At 40.8% G+C, this 25,872-nt stretch overlaps 2 protein-coding genes across 15 annotated transcripts in view; both read right to left on the reverse strand.

Moving 5' to 3' along the window:
• The window catches only part of ELF2 (E74 like ETS transcription factor 2), a 95,649-nt gene that overhangs the window by 15,638 nt on the left and 54,139 nt on the right, over positions 1 to 25,872 (reverse strand). For 4 of the 14 annotated variants that reach the window (XM_041758748.1, XM_041758745.1, XM_041758746.1 and 1 more), the window contains exon 1: positions 4,061 to 4,193. The exons of 7 other annotated variants lie outside the window; for them this stretch is intronic. In XM_041758748.1, the coding sequence (XP_041614682.1) occupies positions 4,061 to 4,118 (58 nt within the window). In that variant the 5' untranslated portion in view covers positions 4,119 to 4,193. Of the gene's footprint in view, positions 1 to 2,662; positions 2,794 to 4,060; positions 4,194 to 24,565; positions 24,669 to 25,872 lie in introns of those variants that run through there. 3 more of the 14 variants (XM_041758752.1, XM_041758751.1, XM_041758750.1) reach the window with 2 other exon arrangements.
• LOC121493120 (translation initiation factor IF-2-like) lies at positions 741 to 3,137 on the reverse strand. The gene is made up of 2 exons (XM_041758758.1): positions 3,001 to 3,137; positions 741 to 2,956 (listed from the first exon to the last, which is right to left on the reverse strand). The coding sequence occupies exons 1-2, from the start codon at positions 3,135 to 3,137 to the stop codon at positions 2,473 to 2,475; spliced, it is 621 nt and encodes a 206-aa protein (XP_041614692.1). The 3' UTR covers positions 741 to 2,472.

The following is a 25,872-nucleotide window of genomic DNA, read 5'->3' on the forward strand; positions in this document are numbered from 1 at the left end:
TGCTTCTTCACTGAATTTCCTGTAAAATCAAATCACGTCGCCTCTAGAAAACTCTGAAAGTGAAAAGGCAAATAATGTCTTAGAATTATTATGAAGACAATTCTGACTTTACAGACTCCCTGAAAGAGTCTGGGGACTCCCCAGATCCTCAGATCAGAGATTTTATTTTAGTCTTTAAGAACTGCAGCTATAATTTATTACCAAACATAGTAGTAACACCCAATTCTATCCTCATGTTTCTATAAGCTTTAGCTTCTAAACAAGTGTACAGATGAAAAATGATGACTCTGTTTTCCGTTAAGTACAGCAGCACTTTGTCCACTTACACATAAAGGATTTTTTGTCAAGTTTTTCATAAATACTTTCTTTGCATCCCTTTGAACATTTAAGCTATAGATAACACAAGGTATCTAAATAATTATCAAGAACATGCTCCTGCCTGCCCTTCTCCACTAGCCACATGTTTCTAAAGGAAATTGTTTTATGTTGAATTATCCTGATTGAGTCCTTAAATACTGATGTTACTCTTTGACTCATTTTTTTCATGAATTTTACTAATAAGACTGCAATGACTTCTGAAAAGTAATTTCTTAAACACATTTTTAAATAATTTATTTTTTATTTCTTTCTTTCCTTTTTTTTTTATTGGGGGCCTGGGTGGCACAGTCAGTTCAACCTCCGACTCTTGGTTTCAGCTCAAGTCCTTCCTGTGAGATTGAGCCCCGCGTTGGGCTCCGTTGGAGTCCAAGCTCACTCAGCACAGAGTCTGCTGAAGTTTCTCTCCCTCTCTCTGCCCCTCCCAGCTGTGTTCACGCTCACTCTCTAAAATAAATAGATCTTGAAAAATAAAGAGTGCCATTCTTCCAGTTTTATTTCAACACATGCTTCATCTTTTCACACCCTAAATTGTTTTCAAATTTAACTTTTCAAGATTGATACCAGATATTTCCATTTACAGTAAACTGGAAATAAGATTTTCAAGTTCAAATTTCACAATGAACTTTGACAAACTAGACAGATTTGTCTTATCAGTTAAAATACTTAAGCTAAATTTCCAGAAAACTCCCTCCCTCCCATTTAATAACAGCGACCTAATAGAACAAAAGTTGGGTGACCGTATCTCTCAACTCTCAAATTCTCCAATTTAATTCTCAGTTTCTCAAAAAAAAGAAGAAACAAGTCAAAGAAAGTATACTTGAAAACAAGAAGGCATAACATTTTAAACTGAAAATCTTCCAGGAAATCTAGATCATAGGTACACAATACTGTCACATAAAGACTTTTTCCCTATAGGCATGTTTTTCCTGTAATCTGTTATATATGAAAGATTAACTATGTGTTTGTATACATACATATATGAGATATATATATATATATAACTTTTATGTATACATATATGAAGATGATCCAAAACTGTATCCTAGTCTCACTCAATGTAAGACCGACCTGGCTGCAAGTTCCAATTTGGCACAAACACTGGCTAGCAGAAACGAACCTCCCAATTATGTAATGACCTTACAGACACACCTCATTCACACCGTGTAATGTAAAAAATCCAGAAAGAAAAAAGAAGCCTTCACTTTCCATTAAATTATTGAAATGACTTATAATTTTAGAGCCTTAAAAGTCATGTAGAGATCACCTAGCCAATCTTGACCTTTTACCAAAATATGAAGCGTTAAAGAAGTTAAGTCACTAGCACGGAGCTAGTTCCGTGACAGTGAGATGCGATCCTCCTCTCCTGACTTCAGGTCAAGGCTCTTTCTCATACATCACGGTATAAGTCAAAGTTTCACAAAATGTGTCAAGTCTTCACCACAAAAGTATTTTGTATGTTGAAATAAATGATCTTTAATGAACAAGCTTATTTATTTCATTCTTAACTCAGACTCTTCTGACAGCAAAAAAAAATAAAATAAAATGCTGGTAACTAAAGCTGAAGCTGATGACTAAAGGTGATCGTTAAGCCTCAAAAGAAGGGAAATTAACAGCAAGAGTATATCCCCTGGTACCCTAATGTAACAATACAGCACTGGTAATACTAAGTGCTTTGTAATTGCTTAGAAGCAACAGTTATGCTGCCAATATCAACCTAAAGCTTACGGCCTCTGTAAGTCTTCATTAACGTCAGTCATCGGAGCACTAGGAATCAAGCCATTACAGCAGTCACTGTAGTGATACCAGCATTTCCGTGCTAGGGAGATTCACAGCCGTCCCCTCACTCAGACTGTACAGCTCTGTAAGGAAGAACCAAGCCTAACACACAGCCCCTGGGGGGGGGGGGGGCACCATTCTATCTCACACGTGCAACCTTCACAGACATGCGTCTCCCGACATCCCGGACACTGGCGGCAACACGAACTTTTACTGAGTGAGATCGTGGTTCTCCTTCTCGGCCACCTTCCTTCCCCAGCACGGGCCGTCAGCACACCTGCCTCAGGGTCCTCCTACGGCAGGGGCTTGTAAAGAGCTTCAGGCCACATGGATGGGGGAGGAAGCAATCTGAGCACGACGGTGTAAGGCGTCCCTCACAGGGCACTTCAGCTGCTGAGGTCCCCAGCCACTGAGGCGGTGCGCCAGGGCCGGACCACGACGCTCAACCTCAGAAGCCAGCAGCCGCCCTCCCCGGACGGGAGACACAGGCTGCGCTCCCCGCAGGCACCTGCGGCCGCTCCGCTTCCCGATTCCGGATTCCGACGCTCGCCGAAGCGGCATCTTCGCTGGCAACGTCAGCCGGAACCTGCCGAGGCTCGGGGCTCCCCGGGGCGACCCACGGGCGCAGGCACCTCCACCGGCCCTGGAGCCATGTGCCCGCGTTAACCGACCCAACGTACACGCAGGACCCCAAGGTCTTCCTTCCCGATCCTTGAGTTCCTGCTCGTGCCCGAAATAACCGGGAAACGTGCTGTAGGGGCCGCGCCGCGCACTGTGACTTTCTTTTCCTTGGGGCCTTCCGAGTCGTGGGATGGGACGCGCTACAGGGTGCGAGGCCGGCCGCTGCGCGCCCCACCCCGCCCCGCCCGGCCGCGGCACGGACGCCCCGCGCTCGGCTCAAAGTCCTGCTGCGAGGCCGCCCCCCCCGACGGTGCAGGGGTCCCCCCGGCGCGGGCCCTTCCGCCGCCGCCGCCGCCGCACATCCCCCACGGCGGCCACTTCCGTGTTTACACTGCTCTTCCCTCCAATTCCAGGCGAGCATTGTCAGCCTCGCTCCCGCCCCGCCGCCATTGGCCGGCGAGCGCCCGGGCCCGCCCCCCGCGGCCAGCGTTCTCGCCTGGAACCTGTCGGCGAGCAGATTGGGACCCGCGGCCCGTCAATCGGCGCCGGGCCGTCCTCTGCGCGGCGCTTCCGCTGCGGTGGGAGGCCTGGGGGAGGGGAGGGGAGCGGAGGGGAGCGGAGGGCAGCGGGGCCGCGCGGGGCCGCTCGGGGCCGCTCGGCGCCCCGGCTCCCCGGCTCCCCGGCTCCCCGCGCCGCCGCCGCCGCCGCCGCCCGCCCGCGCCCCCGTGCGCCCCGGTCAACGTGCCGCCCCGCGCCGTCGTCCGCGTCCTCCCCCGGGACCGCCGCCCCCGAGGGCCGGGCAGCAGCCCGCGGGCGGGGACCGGGCAGGGACGGGGCAGGGGCGGGAGGCGGGCCCCGAGGCACCCCCGGCTCCCCGCGGGGGACCGTTACCCCGGGCCCCGCGGCAGCCCCGGGCGGGCGGGCGGGCGGAGGCGGAGGGGCGGACAGCGTGGCAGGCGCCGCGGCGGACAACGGGCTCGCTCACTTCCTGGTTGCCGGCGCCGGGCTCCGGCGCTCGCGCCGCGCGCCCCGGGCCCCGGGTCGGCTGCGGCGGGTCGCGGCCGCCGCCCGCCGAGCGCAGCCCGCGGCGACAGCGCCCCTCGGCCGCAGGCGCCCCCGCCGCGCTCACTTCCTGATCCGCCGCCTCCATGGCCGCGCTCGCCGCCCCCTCCCCGGCCGCCCCGTGACGGCGCCCGCCGCCGCCGCCGACCCCGGCCCCCCCGGCCCCCGCCCCCGCCCCCCGCCGGCCGCCGCGGCGCGCGGGGCGCACTTCCCGCGTCCCTACCGGCGCGGATGAGCAGATCCAGCTGGTTCGTGGGCCCCTCCTGCAGCGACGTCGCCATGTTTACCCGGGGCTGGAGCTGCCGCCTCGCATTGGCTTCCACCGCGAGCCGCGGCGGCGGGGGAGGAGGCGGAACCCGCGGCCGGGCCACGCCGTGCGCCCCACACACTCACGCACTCGCACACACTCGCACGCCCGGATCCTTGCGCGCCGACAGGAAGCCGCGGCCGGCCCGCCTCCCGCCTCCCGCCTCCCGCCCGCCGCCCGCCTCCCGCCTCCCGCCCGCCTCCCGCCGCGGGGCTCAGCGGCCCAGCACCAACGGCAGGGGCGGCGGCGGCGGCGGCGGGCGGGCGGCGCGATCCTTCCGCCCCGCGCCCACACAGGAAGTCCCGACGCCCGCCCGCCCGCCGGCGCCGCCCCGGCCGCACGCACCTGAGGGGGACCCGGCCCGGCCCGGCCCGGCCCGGCCCGCGGGGGAGGCGGCGGCGGACGACGAGGAGGAGGAGGAGGACGACGAGGAGGACGACGACGAGGCCCGCGCCCGGACAGGGCCCAGGGCCCAGGGGCCGGGCGCGCCTCCCGGAAGAGCCACCTCGGGCCGCGGCGGCGGACGAGGACGAGGACGATGAGGAGGGAGACGGCGGGGCCGCCGCCGCGGAAGCCTCACTGAAATGACCCCGAGGGCCGAAGCCGCGCCGCAGCGCCGTCCGCACCGTGAGTCGCCGGGAGCCCCCGGGACCGTCCCCCCCGCCCCGCCCCGCCCCGCCGCAGCGGCCGGAGGCCACCGCCCGGCCACGGCCCCGAACCCGGGGAGCCCCTCACCTGTTGGGCCGGAGGCGCCTCGCGGCCGGGAGCTCCGTCGCCCCCCGCACCTCCCCAGAAGTGCCGGACGCGGAGTCTGCCCCGCCAGCCGCCGCCGCCGCACCCTTGAAGGCGGCCTGACTTTTCCGGCGGCCGCGGGGCAGCGGGGCTCAAGGAGGAACACGCAGAACACGACTCGGCCTGCGGCCGGACGGGCCCCTGCCACCCCACAGTCGGCTTCGTGAGACGGACCCTCGCAGGTCGGCGGTATGTGACGCTTTGACCCTATGTGCCCCCCCCCCCGCCTTGCCCTCTGAGCGCCAGAGGGGCTGCATCCACCCCTGATCCTGCAGTGTGGGCTCAGAAAGGCCGGAAAATACGCCTATGAACGTACGGCCCTTGTGAAAACCCAACTCCCCGGGCTCTCTGCGGTCCCGCCTTGCTACCGGACCAGGCTTTCGAGGGCCACCAACGCTTCCTAGAAACCGAGAACACTGTATTGGGAACAGCAAGTAAGGGGCGGCGGCGGCGGCGGCGGCGGCTGAGGCCCACCGGCGCGGACTCTCGGGAAAGCAGCGTGGCCCTATATGTCAAGGGCCTCAAAGAAGCTCACACACTCTGACCCCAGGAGTTTCACTTCCTGGACCTTGCCTGAGGAAGTAAGACACTCAATGGGTTGTTCCATTAAAAAGAGTTTGAAAGATCTTTAACAACACAGTAAGATAGTGAAAATACACATGTGCCAAGATTTAAATACGTATTTCTACCACCATCATGACTCAAAGTCTGTAGGACATGTGAATAGGTGAATGTAATCTACTGTATGCACGTGTGCACACTCCTCTGCATTTCTCAAGTCTTCAAGAGTAAGCAGGTGTTAATAAGCAGAACAAAAAACCGAGTAAGGACAGCTTATCATGGTAGACACGAGAGAAATTCATACTCTACTAATGACATTACAGAAAGATCTCTCCTACATCAAAATCCCAGCTATGTCCTACGAGGGCAAATAAATAAATAAATAAATAAATAGCTACCTCTTCCTGAAACAAAAGCCACTATGCTGCATGCTTTACCTTCACTTTTTTCACATAGTCCTCTCCATGTTCCTGTGAAATATATATTACTGTTGTCCTCATTTTACACATGTGCAATCTACGGTTCCTTGACTAAGGTCATACAGTGCATGGAAGGCTGGTCCAGGATCTGAACTCAAGTACCAACTCCAGAGCCCTTAACCTCAAACACCACTGAAGCACCAAAGCAACAAGACCTTTCTATTAATTATAATGCATTTAGTACCTGTCCATTTTCTCATCTAAAATTACTCTTTTTTCTTTTCTTTTGTAGAGAGCGAGCAAGCAGGGGAAGGGCAGGAGGAGAGGGAGAGAGAAAGTTTGAAGCAGGCTCCACACTCAGTGTGGAGCTCAACATGGGCCTCCATCTCACAATCCTGAGATGGTAACCTGAGTCGAAATTGAGAGTCAGATGCTTAACCGACTGAGCCACCCAGGCATCCCTGAAAATTCTTTTATATTCCTTCCTTCAAGACATAGAACCTAATGCCCCTTCTCCCTTTGAGTGTGGGCTGGACTTAATGACTCACTTCTAACCAACAGTATAAAGCTGAAGTGATGGTGTGGGGCTTCAGAAACAGTCCGCTTGATCCCTTCCTTTTGGGTCACTCTACGAGGAAGCCAACTGCCGTGTCATGAGTACACTCAGGTAACTTTGGAGAGGCCCTTTAGGCAAGAAACAACGGTATCTTGCCGACAGCCTTACTTACATCTGAGCTAATTAGAAGACCGGCCCGTCAGCCCTAACCAAGCTTTCAGAGGACTGCAGCCTCAGGAAACACCCTGAGCTACAGCCAGCAAGTAAGCTACTCCCCAGTCCTTACCCATAAAAACTACCATAAATGGCTGCTGCTTTAAGCTGCTAAATTTGGGGTAATTTGTTAGCAAAGGAAAATTAATACAGAAGGAAGGCATTTAAACTCTTGTTACATTTCACAGCTTAGGCTTTTAAAAAAGGGTAAAGTTTATAAATAACTTTAACTTTCAACTACAGAATCCTGAGCAGTTCTTCCCATTTCTTAATTCTTTATAGTCTGGGCATCAACTCTTAACCTCCAACCTCTCCATTTTAAAAATAAGTCTTTATAATATAATCATTATCATTACAGTCTAATATAACAAAAAAAAATAGATTCTTTTGGCTTTTTGATTTTACGGTCCCATAGTAACCAAAATGGAAAACATTCTTGAGAGAGATATAAATATATAATTGTTTCCAGTACCATATAAGTTTCAGATGTTTTTATTTTTAGATTACCTTGATGATTTCATTTGTGCTTTGCATTTAACTAGTATAAAGAATCATAAAATGTTACAGATTGAAAAAATCCTAGAGGAAACATCACCTAGAGGTTTTCAAAAAATAAAGAACCTGAATATCATGATCTCTCTTCCTCACTACCATAAGTTAGATACATTACATTTTAAAAACCAAATATATAATTATGTGCTCTATTAGATACTAATAAAAACAAAAGGCACAGACTTTAAAGTTTAAAAAGAATTATGGGTTGGAATCTAAGGGAGTAGACATTCCATGCATTAATGTTATCTTCCTACAATTCGGAAGAAGGATGCCAATTTCCTGTGTTAGTAATAACAACTCTCTAACAATGAGAGAGTTATTTAAGAATCACCTATTTAGGGCAGCCCAGATGGCTCAGCGGTTTAGCGCCTGCCTTTGGCCTGGGGCATGATCCTGGAGACTTGGGATCAAGTCCCACATCAGGCTTCCTGCAGGGAGCCTGCTTCTCCCTCTCCCACTGCCTGTGTCTGCCAGGAAAAACTGAGGGCCCAAGAAATTAAATAATTTGATCAGTCATGTAGTATCTTATGATTTCAAGGTCAAAAATTCTAAAGAGCAATCTTCTATAAAACTTAGAAATTAAAAAACAGATGAAAAGGGTTTGTTTTTTTTTTTAAAGATTTTATTTATTTATTCATGATAGTCACAGAGAGAGAGAGAGAGAGAGAGAGGCAGAGACAGGCAGAGGGCGAAACAGGCTCCATGCACCGGGAGCCTGACGTGGGATTCGATCCCGGGTCTCCAGGATCGCGCCCCGGGCCAAAGGCAGGCGCCAAACCGCTGCGCCACCCAGGGATCCCGAAAAGGGTTTTTTTTTAAGATTTTATTTATTTAGGGACGCCTGGGTGGCTCAGCCATTAAGCATCTGCCTTTGGCTCAGAAGGTGATCTTGGAATCCCAGGATCGAGTCCCACATCGGGCTCCCTGCATGGAGTCTGCTTCGCCCTCTGCCTCTGTCTCTGCCTCTCTCTGTGTGTCTCTCATGAATAAATAAAATCCTTAAAAAAAAAAAAAAGATTTTATTTATTTATTCATGAGTGAGACAGAGGCAGAGGGAGAAGCAGGCTCCTTGCTGTGGCGGGGTGGGGGGCGGGGCGGGGCGTGGACTCAATCCCAAGACCACAGGATCACCACCTGAGTCGAAGCCAGACACTCAACCACTGAGCCACCCAGGTACCCCAAAATAGATTAAAAGTTAAATCCCTTTTACTGCTACTGTATTTATGAACTACAAGTTGCAAAATGATTGAAGTTTTGCTTTTTAATGTCAAAAGTTAAAGCAACGGTTAATGTCTTTCTGACAAATTGAGAAAAAGAATGGAAAAAAAAATTTGCTTAATTTTTGAATGGTAGGAGAGTGAATGGTAGGAGAGTAAGAAGAGGCCAGATGGTCTAAGCTTTCTGATACAACTGAATCACTAACAAAATTTAAAGCTGGGATATGATGTGTTGGCCATGTTTAGGAGAAAAAAAGTCAAGAAAACTACACTATAAGAAAAATATGCTTATCAAGGACAAACTGGAAATCAAGTGATTTAGGACCACTCAGCAAAGCTTAATTCATCAGCCTTGACAACTGATGTAGAAGTAGTCTACAGATTTACAGAGAAAAAAATGAATTATTTCACATTTTATGCTATTATCTATTTGCAGTTTTTTATACTGCTGATTTGTTTTACTTAATAGTCAGTTTTTATAAAGTATTATTAAAATGAAGGTGTTTGAACCCATAGTCGCATATTCATCCATTTATTCAACAAGTAATTATCTAGCACTTGCTTTGAGCAAGTTTCTGTCCTAGGCATCTATTATTACACCTGGTAGCACTAAGTTATATAACGAAAGAAAAAAACTAAGCCTTCCTAATTCACACAGACCTCCCACTAAGGGTCGAATCCTTAAAGACAGTATGATATATGAAATTGATTATACATGAAATTAGAGAAATAGTGAGTATATACTACATTTAGACTATGACCCTGGAAAGTTAAAGTATTTATATGTATAAAAAGCCTTTATAAAGGATAGATTTTTAATGAGGGGTTCACAAAGCCAACGTTTTGTTAGTACAATGAGCATTTTTCTAAAGAGAAGGGCCATGGCTTGTTTTAGATTCTCAAAGAGATCCATGATTACTAAAAGTTATTTTATCATAAGCTACCTTGCCATATGCATTTATGGACTACAAACACTCTACACTGAGTAAAGATTCATTATGTACCATTTTTAAGATGGATAGTTTGGGGGCACTTGGGTGGCTCAGTCCAATTCCCGGTTTCAGCTCAGGTCATGATCTCCCGGCAGTGAGATGGAGCCACAAGTGGGGCTCTGCACTCAGCGCAGCACAGAGTCTGCTCCAGATTCTCTGTCCCCACCCCCCTTGCTCCCTCATGTTCTACCTCTCTTTCTAAAATAAATAAATAAAAGCCTTAAGAAAAAAACCTGATGGTTTGGTTTAGATTCATGTTTTCTGCATTTTACTTATTAAGTTATCCTGGGCGAGACCCTCCTTGAGCTTGTTGACTCTTCACTCTATGGTTTACGCTAGGTAGACACACTGCTTCTGATTCTTAGCAGCCACTCCTAGAAGACTGATATTGTAGCTAGTCTTTTCTTTTTTTTTTCTTTTTTTTTAATTTTTATTTATTTATGATAGTCACACAGAGAGAGAGAGAGGCAGAGGGAGAAGCAGGCTCCATGCACCGGGACCCCGAGGTGGGATTCGATCCCGGGTCTCCAGGATCGCGCCCTGGGTCAGGCAGGCGCCAAACCGCTGCGCCACCCAGGGATCCCTGTAGCTAGTCTTTTCTAACAGATATTAGACAAACGGCTCTTTCCAAATAGCATTTATTAAGCACCCATATGTACAAGACCTCCTGCAAAATGAGTTTAAATAATTAATGATCTCTATATTATAGATAACATTTATGACAAGTGATTTCAAGGGCTTGGGTTTGTTATCATTAGAGAATAAGGAGTATCTTGAATACTCTGGAAATTTTTTTCAATTCCTGTGAAACTGTAAGAGCTAACACACATTCTCATTTAGCCTGTTCATGAAAAAAAATTATAATGGAGTTAAATACTATTTTGGTTGATTCCTAAAGGAATATTCAGAACAACTAATTTCTTCACTCTTACAAGAGAGCTTCTGCACTCTACCCACCCAAAAGTTCCTCAGAGGTCATCACTGAGCTTTGAATTGCTAAATCCATCTATCTCCACTTAGTCTTCACCTGACTCTACTTCTCTGAACAAGTGACATTATTAATCACCTGCTACTGAAAACCTTTCCTTCATTTAATTTTCATGAGAATAAACTGTCCGCCTTTGTTTTGTTCTGTTTTGCTTCCTATTTCAATTGATTTCATCCACTTTCGCACAACCCTTAAATGTGGTTTTCTCCCAAAGTGGGATCCTTAACCACCTCTCTTCATCCTTCACTCTCCCAAGAATTGTATTTATTGTCCAGTGACTGCCAGGGTTTTCAATATTATTTCTTTACTGATTCAAAAATCACTGACTCCAGGCTTGACTTATTTTTTTGGATCTAGGTTCTAATCTCCAATTATATAGCAAACATCTTTATTTGGCTAACCCACTGGTACTTAAAGGTCTTTTATCTACAAATCTCCTTTGTTTCTTCTATCAATAACATTACCATCATCCCAGGTTACAAATCTGAGTCACTTATGATCCTAGTTTAGGAACATGTCTACTATACAACTTTTGAGGAGGATTTAAAAGATACATGAAATTATAAAAAATAACAGTCACCTTCCCAACACCCAGAACCAACAACTGTTAACATTTTGTTATTTATGCCTAAAAATGTTTTATTCTCCCTAAGAAATAACACATTACAGGGGAAGATAGCATCTTTGAATACTACCACCCCCAGTTCTCATTCACCATCCCATCTCTCTGAAGAAACTACTACCATTAAGTTTTATCTCTAGTCTATTTTTTACACTTTTATGTTTTTGTGTATGTGTGTGTGTGTGTGTGTGAATCCCAGAGTAATATACATACTATTTTTCATGCTTTGGGTACATAAATGACATTATTCTATATATGCCATGCTAAAATTTTCTTTCTTTCCATTCAAGATTTACATTCTATCCATGTTGGTATAAATAAATATAGCTACGCTTTTTAGATGCTACACATTATTCCACTGCATGAGTTTATCCCACTTTATTCATCAAATTATCTACTGGTCAGCAAATAAATTTATTTCCACTTTGAACTTTTATGAACAATGCTGCAAAAAACTCCTCCGTGTTTTCTTAAACATGCGTGCTAGATTGTCTCCACAGTATATAATATAAATTTTTACATACAAATAGAATTTTTACATAATAGAGTAAGTGCATTTTTAATTTTATGTCACTCACACAAAGTAGCTGTGAAAGCCTAAAATTCCACATGTTTTTAAGAGTATCCACTTCTCTCAAATTCTTGTCAATATAATCAGACTTTAAAATTTTTTCCATCTGTTGGCTGACAAAAAAACTGTCGTATTAATTTGCCCGTACTTAAGTACTGAGGTTACTTTTTCACGTACTTATTGGCTATTAATACTTCCCTTTAAACTGCCTACTCACATCCTTTGTCATTTTTCTGTGATACTTTTTGTCTTATTGATCTATAGAATGCTAACATATTCTAGATGATAATTCAGATATGTGTTGCAAATACCTTCTGCCAAACTGCTGTTTGACTTTTAATTTGGTTGGTCTATAGTATCCTTTGTCCTACAAAAATTTAGACTTTGATGCAGTCAAATTAATACACATTTTACCTTCCAATGTATGTTAAATAGTCCCTGGAATAAAAAGGAAATCATAAAGAAACTAAGAAATATGTAGAAATGAATTATGATTAAAATATAGTATGTCAAATAGGTGTGACACAAAAGAGAACTCAGAGGTCAGGAGACGAAAAGTTCTTAAACAAGCTAAGCATTTGATTCATAAAGATGGACAAATCAACAGAACAAAACCAAAGAAATAGAAGGAAAGAATAAAGAATAGGAAAAATGAATAGAAAACAATAATTTTTTTTAGAGAGGGTGCAGGAAGGGGCAGATGGAGAGAGAGATGATTTTAAGCAGGCTCCATACCCGGCACAGAACCTAATGGGAACTTGATCGCACAACCCTGAGATCATGAAGAGTCAGATGCTTAACAAACCAAGTCACCCAGGTGTCCCAAGAACAGTGATTTTTAAAAATAGTACAGATTCACAAAATCAAAAGATGATTCTGAAGAGATTAATAAAACAGACCTTGGCAAGAATTATCAAAAACAAAGAAAGCGCAAATATAAAGCTAAAGGGGGAGAAATAACCACAGAGATGATACATATAAAAAATAAGTCAGTATTATGAACAATTATATGTTAAGTTTAAATGTGGATGACTTGTATAAACTGTGTAAATTATATAAAGAAAAAATAAGTACTAAGTAGTAAAGAAATTAAAATGTAGTCCAAAACCTCCTTTCCATATTACTTATGAAAGGTCCTAAACTTAAAGGAAAACAAAGCAAAATGATGAGCAACATGTATCTTTAAATGCAAGGAGAGTTCAACATCTGAGAATCCATAAATTAACTGGCCCCATTAATAGATTTAAAGGAGAAAAATTATGATCTACCCAAAAAATGCAGAAAAACCATCTTTAACACAAAACCAAAACCAAAGGCATAGATGGGAATTCCCTATACGCTAAGACCTACAACAAACATTAAACTTCAAATTGAAATTTGAAATACACTACAAGATTAGGAACAAAATAGTGATGCCAATTATTATCACCACTCCTCATCATATTAGAGTTCTTGACCAACATTGTAAGAAAAAGATGTAAGATAACTGGAAAGAAGAGAGGAGGGCTCAGTTGTACCAGGTGAAGCCCTCCTAGACTGGTGAGCTCCCAACTGATCCACAGATGACCACAGATAGGGAAATCAGCGCAGCTCATCTCAGCAGAACCAAATGGCTAATCCACAGTCTCAGGAAAACCAAGAACTAGTTCTCGTTTTAAGCCAATAAACTTTAGGGAGGTGGTGGTTGTTATGCAACAATAGCTGACACAAGTAAGGAGTTATGGGTATCCATTACTGGGCGACTACAAAAATAAAATGTGATGGATATCTACAGTGGAGTATTGTGCGGCAATAAGCAGCAACACATGAGATACATATAAAGCAACATGCATGGATGTTAAAAACAGTAGTTACCAAAAAGAGTAGGAAACAGTAGGATACATAAGACCATTTATATAAATGTTAAATATATACAACAGCATATACACAATATGTTAAAAATATGTATTAATCAAATTACATTGGATGCTTATGAGCGAGGGAGATGACTGCTGCATAAATAAAAAAAGGGTAGAAAGGAATACATCAACTGAAATAAATAAAACAAGAGGGTATGAAATAGAGAGCTAAACCTTTTTCTTTATATAAAAAGTCAATTATCTTAATATAACTTATTAAATAGTCCATCCTTTCCCACTGACTTATAAATCTATGTCTATTATAGAGGTATAATGCCAGGTATAAATACATTCTTACTCCGTTTCTGGGGTCTCTAGTCTATCCTCATAAACTGTCTGCAGGCCAACAACACATTTAAATTTTTTCTAGGGGGATCCCTGGGTGGCTCAGCAGTTTAGCACCTGCCTTCGGCCCAGCGCATGATCCTAGAGTCCTGGGATCGAGTCCCACATCAGGCTTCCTACATAGAGCCTGCTTCTCCCTCTGCCTGTGTCTCTGCCTCTCTCTCTCTCTCTCTCTCTCTCATGAATAAATAAAATCTTTAAATAAAATAAAATTTTTCTAGGGCCTTAGAATCATTCCTTGTAGGAAGGAGGGCAAGCACCCTATAATTTGTTCTTTTGCATAATTGTCTAGATTTTTGGATCTTTACCTAAGAGTTTATCAAATTCCTCCAAAACCAAGTCCTCTCGAGATTTTGACTGGAATTGTTCTGAATCTATAGATGCAGAAGAATCAACAGCTCTATCTTGTCCATCTTTCCATGTGTGTTTGTGGGTTAAGGATTAAAGGAAATCAAATGGTTTTGGTCTATTTTAAGTGTTTATCTCTTCACTTATTTATGCCCCTCAATAAAGTTAAATTATTATTTTCATAAAGGCATTGTATATTATTGTTAGATTTATTCCTAGATATCTATTTAAGTTTTTTTTTACCGTTGTGAATGGGATCTTTTTTTAAAAATTTTTTTATTTTTAAATTTTCATTACTGAAGCATAGCTGACAACTAACACTTTGTCCTGTATTAATGGACCTGTTTGTGGTTTTTGTTTGTTTTGTTTTCTTTTAGATTCCACATATATTAAATGAAACTGTATGATATTTGTCTTTCTCTGACTTACTTCACTTAGCATATTATATCCTCTGGGTCCATCCATGTTGTCACAGATGGCAAGATTTCATTCTATTTTTATGACTGAGTAATATTCCATTGTGTGTGCGTGTGTGTGTGTACACACCACATCTTCTTTATCATTTTCTGATTATTGTTCCTGTATACAGTAACCCTGATTAACTCTCTAAGCAGGTTTAAAATCTATACAGTTTCTTGGAATTTTTGTGTTAGTTAAAACATTGTGAATACCAATTTTGTTTCTTCCCTTCTGATCTTCATGACTTTTAGTTGTTTTTCTTACTCCCATTCGCTAGAATCCCTGGAAATTATGCTTGTTAGAAAGATGGGAGCTGACACCCTGTTTCCCTATTATAATTAATATGATATTATTTAATAAATATATCAATAATAAATGATATTTGCTATAAATCTTTAATATAGATACCTTATCAAGTCCCAATCCAGATTAAGAGTCTCAGAAGATGGTGAATTTTAACAAATGCTTTTTGGATCTACTGGGATGATTATATGGGTTTTCTCTTTTAATCTATTCATACGGCAAATTATATTAACAGATTTTCCAATGGCCTTCTTTGCCTTACTAGTATGTATTTAGTCATCATGTTTTTTTTTTAAGAGTTTATTTGAGAGAGATAGAGAAGGTATGCGCATGAGCAGGAGGGAGGGGTGGAGGGAGAGGGAGAAGCAGACTCCCCGCTGAGCTGAGAGCCCAATGCAGGACTGGATCCCAGGACCCTGGGATCATGACCTGAGCCAAAGGCAGAGCCACCCAAGGACCCCATTTTGTGTTTTTTAAACCTGTGCTAGATTTACTATTATTTATTTAGAATATTTGTAGCTATTATGATACATAAATTCAGCAAGAAACTTACTTTTTTTAAATGCTGGGTCCATTTTAAAGTTAAGGTTTACTACCTCCATAAAATAAGTTGGGAAAGCTTTCTCTCTTTTACTGTTTCCATAATAGTTTGTATAATAAGGCTTATGTATTCCTTGAAATTTTAGTAATAGGCCTGGGTCTGATGGATTTTATTTGAATGAGGAAATGCATATGTAAAATTAAAGAACTTAAAAGCCTGACTTGAACGTTTTCTATTTCTTCTTGAGTCAGTTGTAATTTACATACATTTATATTTTTTTAATTGTCCACAGGTTTTCAAAGTCCTTAGCAACAGGTTGTTCATGGTATTTTCTTATGATTTTCAAACTATTCTATTGGTCATATTTCTTGTTCTTCATAGTGTTCATTTTTCTTTGATCTGTCTTCTCAGAGGTTCATCTATTTTTTTAAACTTTGTGGTTTTACTATTTTCTTTTATATTTCATTAATATTTATTTTTTTTTAATTTATTTTTTTTTTAATTTTTATTTATTTATTATAGTCACAGAGAGAGAGAGAGGCAGAGACATAGGCAGAGGGAGAGAAGCAGGCTCCATGCACCGGGAGCCTGACGTGGGATTCGATCCCGGGTCTCCAGGATCGCGCCCTGGGCCAAAGGCAGGCGCCAAACCGCTGCGCCACCCAGGGATCCCCTATTTATTTTTTATCTTTATAATTTCTTCTATTTAATTTGGATTTATTCTGTTGGACGTTTATTACCATCTAGATGAACATATGCTCACTATATCTTTCATATTTTCCAATAAGTGCATTTAGAGCTACTAAATTTTCCAGTGGGTTCTATTTAAATCACATCTCAAATTTTTATATGCAATGCTTTCATTGTTATTTAGTTGCAAATATTTTATAGTGTTCATTTCTCTTTCATCCATTAATTAGTGAGCCAATATAAAATATTTTGATTTTCACCTCATTTTCTAATTTTATTGTATTATGATGAACTGATACATTTTGAATGATACAGATTTTCTGGACTTTGTTGAGATTCGTCTATAACCTAGTACACAGTTAAAAGCTGACCTACATATAACTGAAAAAAAGCATATAACACTGTACAACATTTTATTAGGTTAGTTACAATGTTCCACATATCTCTAGTTTATGAGGTTTGTCAATCCTGTGGTTCAATTCTTTGATCTCATTTTTCATTTTTTATCTGTTTCATTTTTCAATTTCGGCAGAGGTGTGTTAAAGTCTCATGTTTTGTAGGCATGTCCACTACTTGCAATTCTAAAAGTTTTTACTTTAGGGGATCCCTGGGTGGCTCAGCGGTTTAGCGCCTGCCTTTGGCCCAGGGCATGATCCTGGAGTCCCATGTCGGGCTCCCAGTAGGGAGCCTGCTTCTCCCTCCTGTGTCTCTGCCCCTCTCCCTCCCTCTCTCTCTCTATTAAAAAAAAAAAAAAAAAAAGTTTTTACTTTAAATGATATCTCAAGGCTATGTTGTTAGATGCATATAAGTTTATGATGATTCTATTTTCTGGGTTGTTCCTTTTAGCAGTTTGAAGAGTCTCTGTCCCAATTAAAACTTTTTTTAAGATTTTATGTTATTTTATTAGTGAGAGACACAGACAGAGAGAGAGAGAGAGGCAGAGCCACAGGCAGAGGGAGAAGCAGGCTCTATGCAGGGAGCCTGACATGGGACTCGATCCTTGGTCTCCAGGATCACACCCCGGGCTGAAGGCGGCGCTAAACCACTGAGCCACCAGGGCTGCCCCCAATTAAAACTTTTTTACACTAGGGATCCCTGGGTGGCGCAGCGGTTTGGCACCTGCCTTTGGCCCCGGGGCACGATCCTGGAGTCCCGGGACTGAATCCCACGTCGGGCTCCCTGCATGGAGCCTGCTTCTGCCTGTGTCTCTGCCTCTCTGTCTCTCTCTGTGTGACTATCATGAATAAATAAATAAAATCTTAAAAAAAAAAAACTTTTTTACACTAAATTCTATTTTATTACACCAGCTTCCATTGGTTAGTATTTTTTGGATGAAGATATTGTTCTATCCTTTTTATAACATTTTGTTTTGTGTATCTGTTAAAAATAACACAGACTCATGTTAAGATCACAATAGATTATTTTAATATAATTTCTGGTGTTTTGGACTTATTTCTACCATCTTGATTTATGATTTGTATTTCCATTTTTTTCTCCTTTGTTGCCTTTTATTAGATTGGTCAAGTTTACTTTATTTACTACCCCCAACTTAGTATTTTAGAAGCTATACCTTCTATTTCTATTATGTTAGTATGTGCTAGTTGCTTAAAATAAATGTCCTTTTCACTTCTCATCTTCTCCAGATCACATTTCACACAGTTCCTAATAACTATTTTATTCAAAGGCCACCACAGTCTGGTTCCACTCTATCTTTCTAGCCTTACTTCTCTCTCTACCATATGCCTCTACAAAGCCATACATCTAGTTAAACCATATTGCTTGTCAATCTCTAAATAAAATACAAAATTCCTGGCATTCTCTTCTGGTTCGTGATGTCTTCTCATTTACTCTCTCATTCAATCAACAAATAATTTATTGAAAACTTACTTGGTGCCTAACTCTGAGCAATACGAGTAAATGCAAAGGATAAGGTCCCTGGTTTTATGAAGCATCATGTGTAAACATTAAATAAACATAAATAGAACAGAATAGAACACCATGAATACATGAATTCAGCTAAGTTAACTGGTGGTAATTGGCTCCCGTCTTCCACTCTACCCTCAAACAACTGTCACTGGAATACACAACTACCCACCAGGTGGCACCAAACCACAACCGGACCTTTGACTGACTGGGAGGTCTTTATCTGAGTCCTGGAACCCCTTCCACACATCTTCCTCAACACACTGTGTTGGGTCGTTTTATTAAACTCACAATAAGGCCATATTTTATGTGATCTAAGGTTTTTAGAATTATTTAATCACCTCATCGTGGGAGTTTACTATATCACAAGTTGTAGATACTAACCAAAAAAGAAAAATGGGGGCCTAGGACAAAAATAACAGAACAGTCTCTAGTTGAGATTGATGAGTACCAGCTAAAGGCAATCTCTCTCTGAGAAAGTGACATTCAAACTGAGATCTAAAGAATGACCAGGAGTATGAAACCGAAAAACTGGAAAGTAAACAGTGTAGCACCCTATGAAGGTCAAGTTTGGATTTGTGGAACTCCAAAAAGATAACAGTGTGTGTGTGTGTGAGAGAGAGAGAGAGTACTGGCGTGAAAGGGGTGGAATATAATTCATCAGAGTATAATGCTTCAGAGCTTGGACTCTGGAGCCCTACTTACTATCTGAATTTAAATCCTTGCTCTACCACTTAAAGAGCTGTCTAACCTTGGAAGGGTTACTCAGACTAAGGTTGTTTAGAATATTAATATATTAATATGTCAAGCCCTAAGAACTATTCCTGACAATATAGTAAAGAAATTTTAAACATTAGGGTTTTGGGGTTTTGTTTTTGTTTTTTAGGGTTTTGGTTTTGTTGCTATTATTGTTTCCAAATGAGTGAGAGGAGCCAAATTATTCAGTGTCTTGAAGGCCATGTTGAAATTTCTGAATATTATCCTAAGTGCAATTAGAACCTACTGAAAGGGAAAAAAAAGAAAAAAGAAAAAAAAACCTACTGAAAGGTTTTAGGGCAGGGAGTGCAATGATTAAATTTATAAATATATTTTAAAAATCATTTTGGCTAATATGTAGAGAATACATTGCTTGGAGTAAAAGGGAGAAAGGCCAAGAATGAAGACAAGAAATTAGAAGGCCAATGGCCATGGTAGTAACCTATATAATAACAAATAACTACAGATTGGTCTAAGCTAGTAGCAACAAAGATGGAAAGAAATTGGTAGATCCAGCAGGGAGTCTGCTTGAAAGATTCTCTTCCTCTACTACCCCTCACTCCCAGGAGCTCTTTCTCTCAAATAAATAATTAAATCTTTAAGAAACAAAGTGGAAAGAACTCAAACATCCAATTACGATCAGGCATTGACCTTAATTTAGGAGAATATGGGATATCTATTATAAAAACTGGCACTCTGTCTTAAAAATGCCTAAGTGAAAGAGAAGAAATGGGTTATATTTTCTTCTCTGACATATCCAATGAAAAAAATTATAGAAACACAATTTTAAAAATAACAATTAGTCCCATCTCATTTCCTACCCACTCCCAAGTTGTAACTAAACACTGCAAACAATTTGTGTTTTTTCATTGTCCTGATTTTGTGAATGGGAAAAAGAAGTTGCTCATGGGTTTCATGGTCTCATTTCCACACATAAAAAAATTAAAATGGTGACATTTAGAAATGCTTAATTCCATTTGACTTGCTCCTCTGCCCCTAAACCCAGAGGCCCTAACTGTCAACTATGCCCTCACGATGAAACTTAAAATGTCCCACCACATAGCAATAATGCAATAATGTGGAACCTTTAAATTAGCTACCCTATTTGGCAATTCTTTGTCTTTCCTCAACTTTCCCCAACCCTCCCTACTCCATAGTATTATTTCCTTGAATGCTTGTGTATCTTAATTTAGTTGGTAAGCTTGAGGCCAGGCCCCATGCCTTATTCAACTTTGAATCACTTACTCCCTAGAAGTCACGACGCTGTTTGAATATAAGTACTTTGTACATGATAAATGTGAAGCCTACCAGTATCTCAACTGTACTTAATGAGTATCATATGACAGAAGAAGAGGGAGAATTTCTGCTGCTTCAAAATGTTCGAAAAGAAATGGTCTTAGCTTAATTGCAAATATTAACTCTAAAGAACAATTTCAGGAGGTGTTCATTTATGTGATCTGAGCTGTGACAGAACAGTTCTATAGTATGGCAAATGTACATGCTTTCTCCGCTAGATTCTAAGATTCTAAGCACCTTGAATGCAGGTATGTTGCCTGTCTGGTCTGCCCCTCTAGTCCATGCTTAGAATAGTGCCTGGCATATAGTAGATGCTCAATTAATATTTACTGATAAATTAATTCATAGGAATTCATTACATTATCTCATATAAACCTAAAAGAATTTTAGTATCCCCACCCCCACCCCAATAACAATCTTTGGTGATAGGTCTAACACAGTATCATAAAAGCTACTACATTAACTGAGTTTTCACAATGGCAGCAGCTCTCTTCCAGCACTATCATTCCTAATAGTCTAGGCAATGGTTCTCAAAGTATGACCCCTCGGCCAACATCAGCATCAGCATCACCCACCGAGGGACTTGTTAAAAATGTAAATTCTCAAGTCCCATCCCAGATCCACTGGAGGTGCAGCTCGCAATCTGTATTTTAACAAGTGCTCCAGAGGATTCTGATGTGTGGTCAAATTTGAGAACCACCGGCCACAGAAATTTTTGTCTGGAAATAGAGGGATCTCAAAACACAGACAGGTCATAAAATATTACATGAGGCTTTAAAGAAATATACTACATGTTCAAAAATTAGAATGTCCTACAATAAGTTAAATGAGGTCAATCAATTTAAGAGACATAGAAAGAAAATTACGACCACATAGTTGAGGGCCATTTTTTTTCCTTAGCAAGGATCATAAAAGTGTATTCAATTCAAGCGACATTTAAAATGGCTTTCAGATCCCTACTATGAGTTATTAGGGAAAAAACAACAGCGGTTTTTTTTTTTTACAGAGCAGGAAAGTATGAGAAAATAGTACATGGATGAGACCTAGAAAAACTGCTTCTCATATTCTAATTGAAAGTAAGCACTTTCATTTCAAATAAAGGCACAATCACAATAGTTCTGGCAATATCTGTGACTTTATAACCAACAGAAATCATAAATATTCTCATATTTATAGTTATTACAGATATCTCAAAATATAATTTATGGTCATCACTAGTTTGAAATTACAGGCATAAATTAGATCTGCCACTAGCTCTCATTATTTAATGCATTAGTAACGAGGTAAGTGCATTAATATATCACAATTAAAAATAGTCTGAAAGCTACATTTTACTGTATTTGGTTCCTTGGTAATCCTAGATATTATATTTTATATATTTTTAAAAATTGTTCTGTGAGAAGGCCCAGAGGCTGGAATTCACCACATGATCAAAGAGGTCTGACACAAAAAAAGATGAAAAAAACTCTAGAAAAGTTAATCGCTATGTTGAAAATGTTCTTTGACCCCCTTTAAGTGATGCCCTTTCATGAACCTGAGAAAACCCACAAGCCTCTTTCCCAGTTTACAAGTGGGCATGAAGGACGCATAAGGGACAACGACTCCCTTTCCTGAAACAACATTGTACCAAGACACGCAGCTTTGCATTCTGGAAAGAAAGGCAAGCTGCGACTACCTTAATCTCTATCATTTTTAGTTTAGCTTAAACGATGGGCATACCTATAGCTCCGATCTAGAGGCAGACCATTTAGTGGAAGGTGAATAAAAATAGTTAACCAACTAGTAGGGAGTTCTGAATAAGAAGCTAAGGAGTTCAGACTTTATTTTAGGTAATGCCTTGATTGTCTTGTTTTACTTTTCATTTACAGTACTATTTGGGAAGCAACTAAATTTGTATAAGAAACAGACTTTGTTTTTTAAAACTCTTAAGAGGCTTTGCATTGCCTTTTAGATAAAGCCCAACAAAGAGACACAAACCTTACAAAGTCGTCAGCAATAAGACTCTCTTACCTCTTCAGCTTCATTTTAATCCCCTTTCCTTCCCATAACCCATATTCTAGCCATATTCAATTCCTTCTATAATTCAAATAGTCCATGTTTTTCTTCCTCCAGACTTCCAACCATGCTAGTCTCTGCTTGGCTAATGACTTCAAACCCTTCAAATATGCTCAAATGTCACTTCCTCAGGGAGGCACTCTCTGCCCTCCTAGGCATTCCCCAGTGGTATACTCCCTAAACCTTTCATTAATCCTTTCATAACGCTCATCACATTTGATTATAATAACATGTTTAATTGTTCATTCCTCCATATAGCTGAAAGCCTGGTGAGAGCAAAGACAGGGTCTTGTTTACCACAAGACACTCAGCTCTGAGCCTGACAGCTACAGCCCTCAGTAACAGCTGGTAGAGGATGAATAGATGGATACTTTGCCTACAGATAGGTTTTAAGGCATTCCTACATTTAAGAACCTTTAACTATCCCTACTTGACATTTATAAACCTTGTGTACTCATTTAAAATTCTATATAATCCATATTTAGCCTTCTCCTCTGTCTAAATGAGTAAAAAATTATTATTTAGACACATTGTTATATATAGTGAAATTGAGAATTAACTAGTGTTTTAAAAATTAAAATGTCTGGGGATCCCTGGGTGGCGCAGCGGTTTGGCGCCTGCCTTTGGCCCAGGGCGCGATCCTGGAGACCCGGGATCGAATCCCACGTCGGGCTCCCTGCATGGAGCCTGCTTCTCCCTCTGCCTGTGTCTCTGCCTCTCTCTCTCTGTGACTATCATGAATGAATAAATAAAATCTTTTAAAAAAAAAAAATTAAAATGTCTGGTATCTCAGTTGGTTGAGCAACCAACACTTGATTTCGGCTCAGGGCATGATCTCGGGGTTATGAGGTCAAGATTCTCTACCTCTCTCTCTGCCCCTCCCCTTGCTTGCTCGTTCACTCTCTCTCTCTCTCAAATAAATAAATAAAATCTTTTTAAAAAATAAATAAAAATAAAAACTAAAAGTCTGAGCACAAAAGAATGAGTGCTACTAGTTTCCAAAAGCAAACACCCTTTAATGATCTGTTTTCTAGCTATATATACTTCTCTTCCCTTCTATATAAAACATGATTCTTAGAGCATACAAATACCATTTTAAACCATTCCTTTTCGTTTCTGCTTTATTAACTGACAAGGTAGTTCTTTACTTTTGGCCACTATTTTTTTCCTTCACATAACAACCTGTAAAACATATATTCAAGTGCACTAAGAATCAGTTGTTATTTTAAAGAGCCCTTAAAGGATCCTGTTTTTCAATTATAGGTGACAAAGCAGAAGCTTTGTTTCATTTTCTTTTTGGATCGCAAAATCTGTATAAAAAGTAACAACTACAATAAAACTCTACTGATTTAAGTAAATGTGTCATATTAAAACACTCATCTTCTACACTCTTCATAATTTAATACCTTATAGCTACTTTGTATACTTTTAAACACTATGGTTAAATGATTTTTCACTTAAACACCCTCTATTAAAAGACAAGTAAAGAATTTAGTGACCTTGTACTCAGCATATTCGAGCTTCCACAAACACAACTCACCTCCATTTTTTATAAACTTGATACTCGTAATGTCCGATTCCCAGTAAATAGGGATTTTCAGGAATATTCCTAATTGCATGATACCGTATTTCATTAATTCTAAGATGTACTTTTTTTTCACATTTTAACACCTCTGAAATCAAGATGTGTCTTACAACTGATGGTATCCTAAAATTTATAATTGACAGCATTTACTTCTTTTATTGATCTAAAAATGTATCTTACAATAGATTGTATCTTGGCTAAATGAAACACAGTTATTAAAATATTTTAAACTTTTCTCTAATAATGCTTTCTAACTGGTCTAAATCACAGTACAATTATAATTCAAACAGTTCTAGAATCAAAACTAAATAAACTTAAGATTCATGTTTTACCTTTTTAGAAAACTAGTGACTAGGCTAAACTCAAAAAGTAGATAATTGAAAGAAAATGCTTCTTTAAATAAAAATGCAGGATAAGTTAGATTTAAGAAGCAGAAATAACAGAAATGAAAAAAAAAAAAGACTTGAAGATGTTCAGTCAGTAGTAGCTTCCAAGGAAGTGGAGGCATGAAATAGCCCTAGAGCTTAATCTATAAAAAGAAACAAATATTAGGAACATGGCAGGGGTTAGCAAAGATAACAAATTATTAAGGAGGAAAGATACTGTTGTATTATTTTTCTCTCCTTAAGGAGGAATCATTGTCACCCTTTAAACAAAAATATGGTAGAAGTAGTTGAAATAATTGTAATTAAATGTAAAATTGTAAACATTCTTAGTAAATGAAAAACCAACCTACCAGCATTGTCTTCCTTCTGGCTCAATCTGTTTCACCTTCAGGTAATCCTAGGATAGGGGCTCCTTTTCAGATCCCCAGTTTTTCATGTCGATCTTCTACCTCCCTGTGGCAACAATATGTTCTAATTAAAAGAGTCCTTTTGTGCCACAGGGAGGATTTCTGATGGTATAACAAATACAAAAGTTATCACAGCTCATCATGAAGTCAAATTAATCTTGAGATTTTTCAAGAAAGAAATTTGGCTCCTGAACTTATTTTTCAAGACAGAAATCTCGTTTTATTTTTTAAAACTGCACTTTAAAAAGCTAAGCTTTCATTTACTTTAAAAAAAAAAAAGCAGTTCTTTCTTGTTGAATTATGTAAAAATTCTTATCATTTGTCTACCTTTTCAACTAGTCTCTAAACACAATTTTGTTGATCACAAAAAAGTTTTCTTGAATTATTTAACTATTAACACCAAATTTTTATGTTTTGCTACCTGGTTAAAAACCAAAGTCCTGGTCCTAAGGATCAGAAAAGAGAAGTAAGAGGCTACCAGACTGCTTTCAGCCATGTCTTTTGTAAAGATTAATAAATCTACTTGTATTACAGAACATGATGTTAATTTTGCTTAAAATATACATTTTTAAAAGACCAGCAGGAAATATAAAAAGCAGTACTTGCTGGTACTGTTCCCTTGCTGGTAAGATTATGAGTGATTTTCACTGTTTTTCTTTTTAATACTTCCCAATTTCTCCAATGAGCATGTATTGATTTTATTATAAGAAAAAAATCAAATTTAGGTATAAGAATGAATGATTAAAACCTGTTGTGACCTTCAGATGAAGTTAATCTAATATGACATTATGGCTCTGATATATTTTGGATGGTCATATTTATGTTTTTGGATGACTACCTTTTTATATTTTAAATAACACTGAAGTATTCAAGGTTTAGCATATAAACCTTTTCAAAAAAGAAAATATATTTAAGATTTTATATAGATGGTTCTCAGTTATCTGCAATACTGAGGCAAAAATCAATTTATTTCAATCTTTATTTCCTAAGAGCTATGTGTTAAACACTATATACTATATTCAACAAAATTTAAATATATGGTCTCTGTCTTCAAGAGACTTATATATCCACTTTGAAAACAAAAGGAGTAGGTATACACACAAGAACAGTATAAGAAAGTAAATGATCAAGTGCTTTAGTCCAAATGGTCTAACACAAGATCAGGAAAGAACATCCTTAATGTAGGCCATAACCACTGTGGAAAGCTTCATGTAGCTGGGCCTTGAAGAAATGGATAATACCTAATCACA

Source organism: Vulpes lagopus, chromosome 6 (assembly GCF_018345385.1).
Source record: "Vulpes lagopus strain Blue_001 chromosome 6, ASM1834538v1, whole genome shotgun sequence".
Taxonomy (NCBI): Eukaryota; Metazoa; Chordata; class Mammalia; order Carnivora; family Canidae; genus Vulpes; species Vulpes lagopus.

Coding starts and splice junctions, on each gene's coding strand:
- LOC121493120 (XM_041758758.1), bottom strand. CDS start 3,137: ATGTGCGGCGGCGGCGGCGGCGGAAGGGCCCGCGCCGGGGGGACCCCT. Junction 2,957..3,000: donor GCGGGGCGGGGTGGGGCGCG/CAGCGGCCGGCC, acceptor CATCCCACGACT/CGGAAGGCCCCAAGGAAAAG.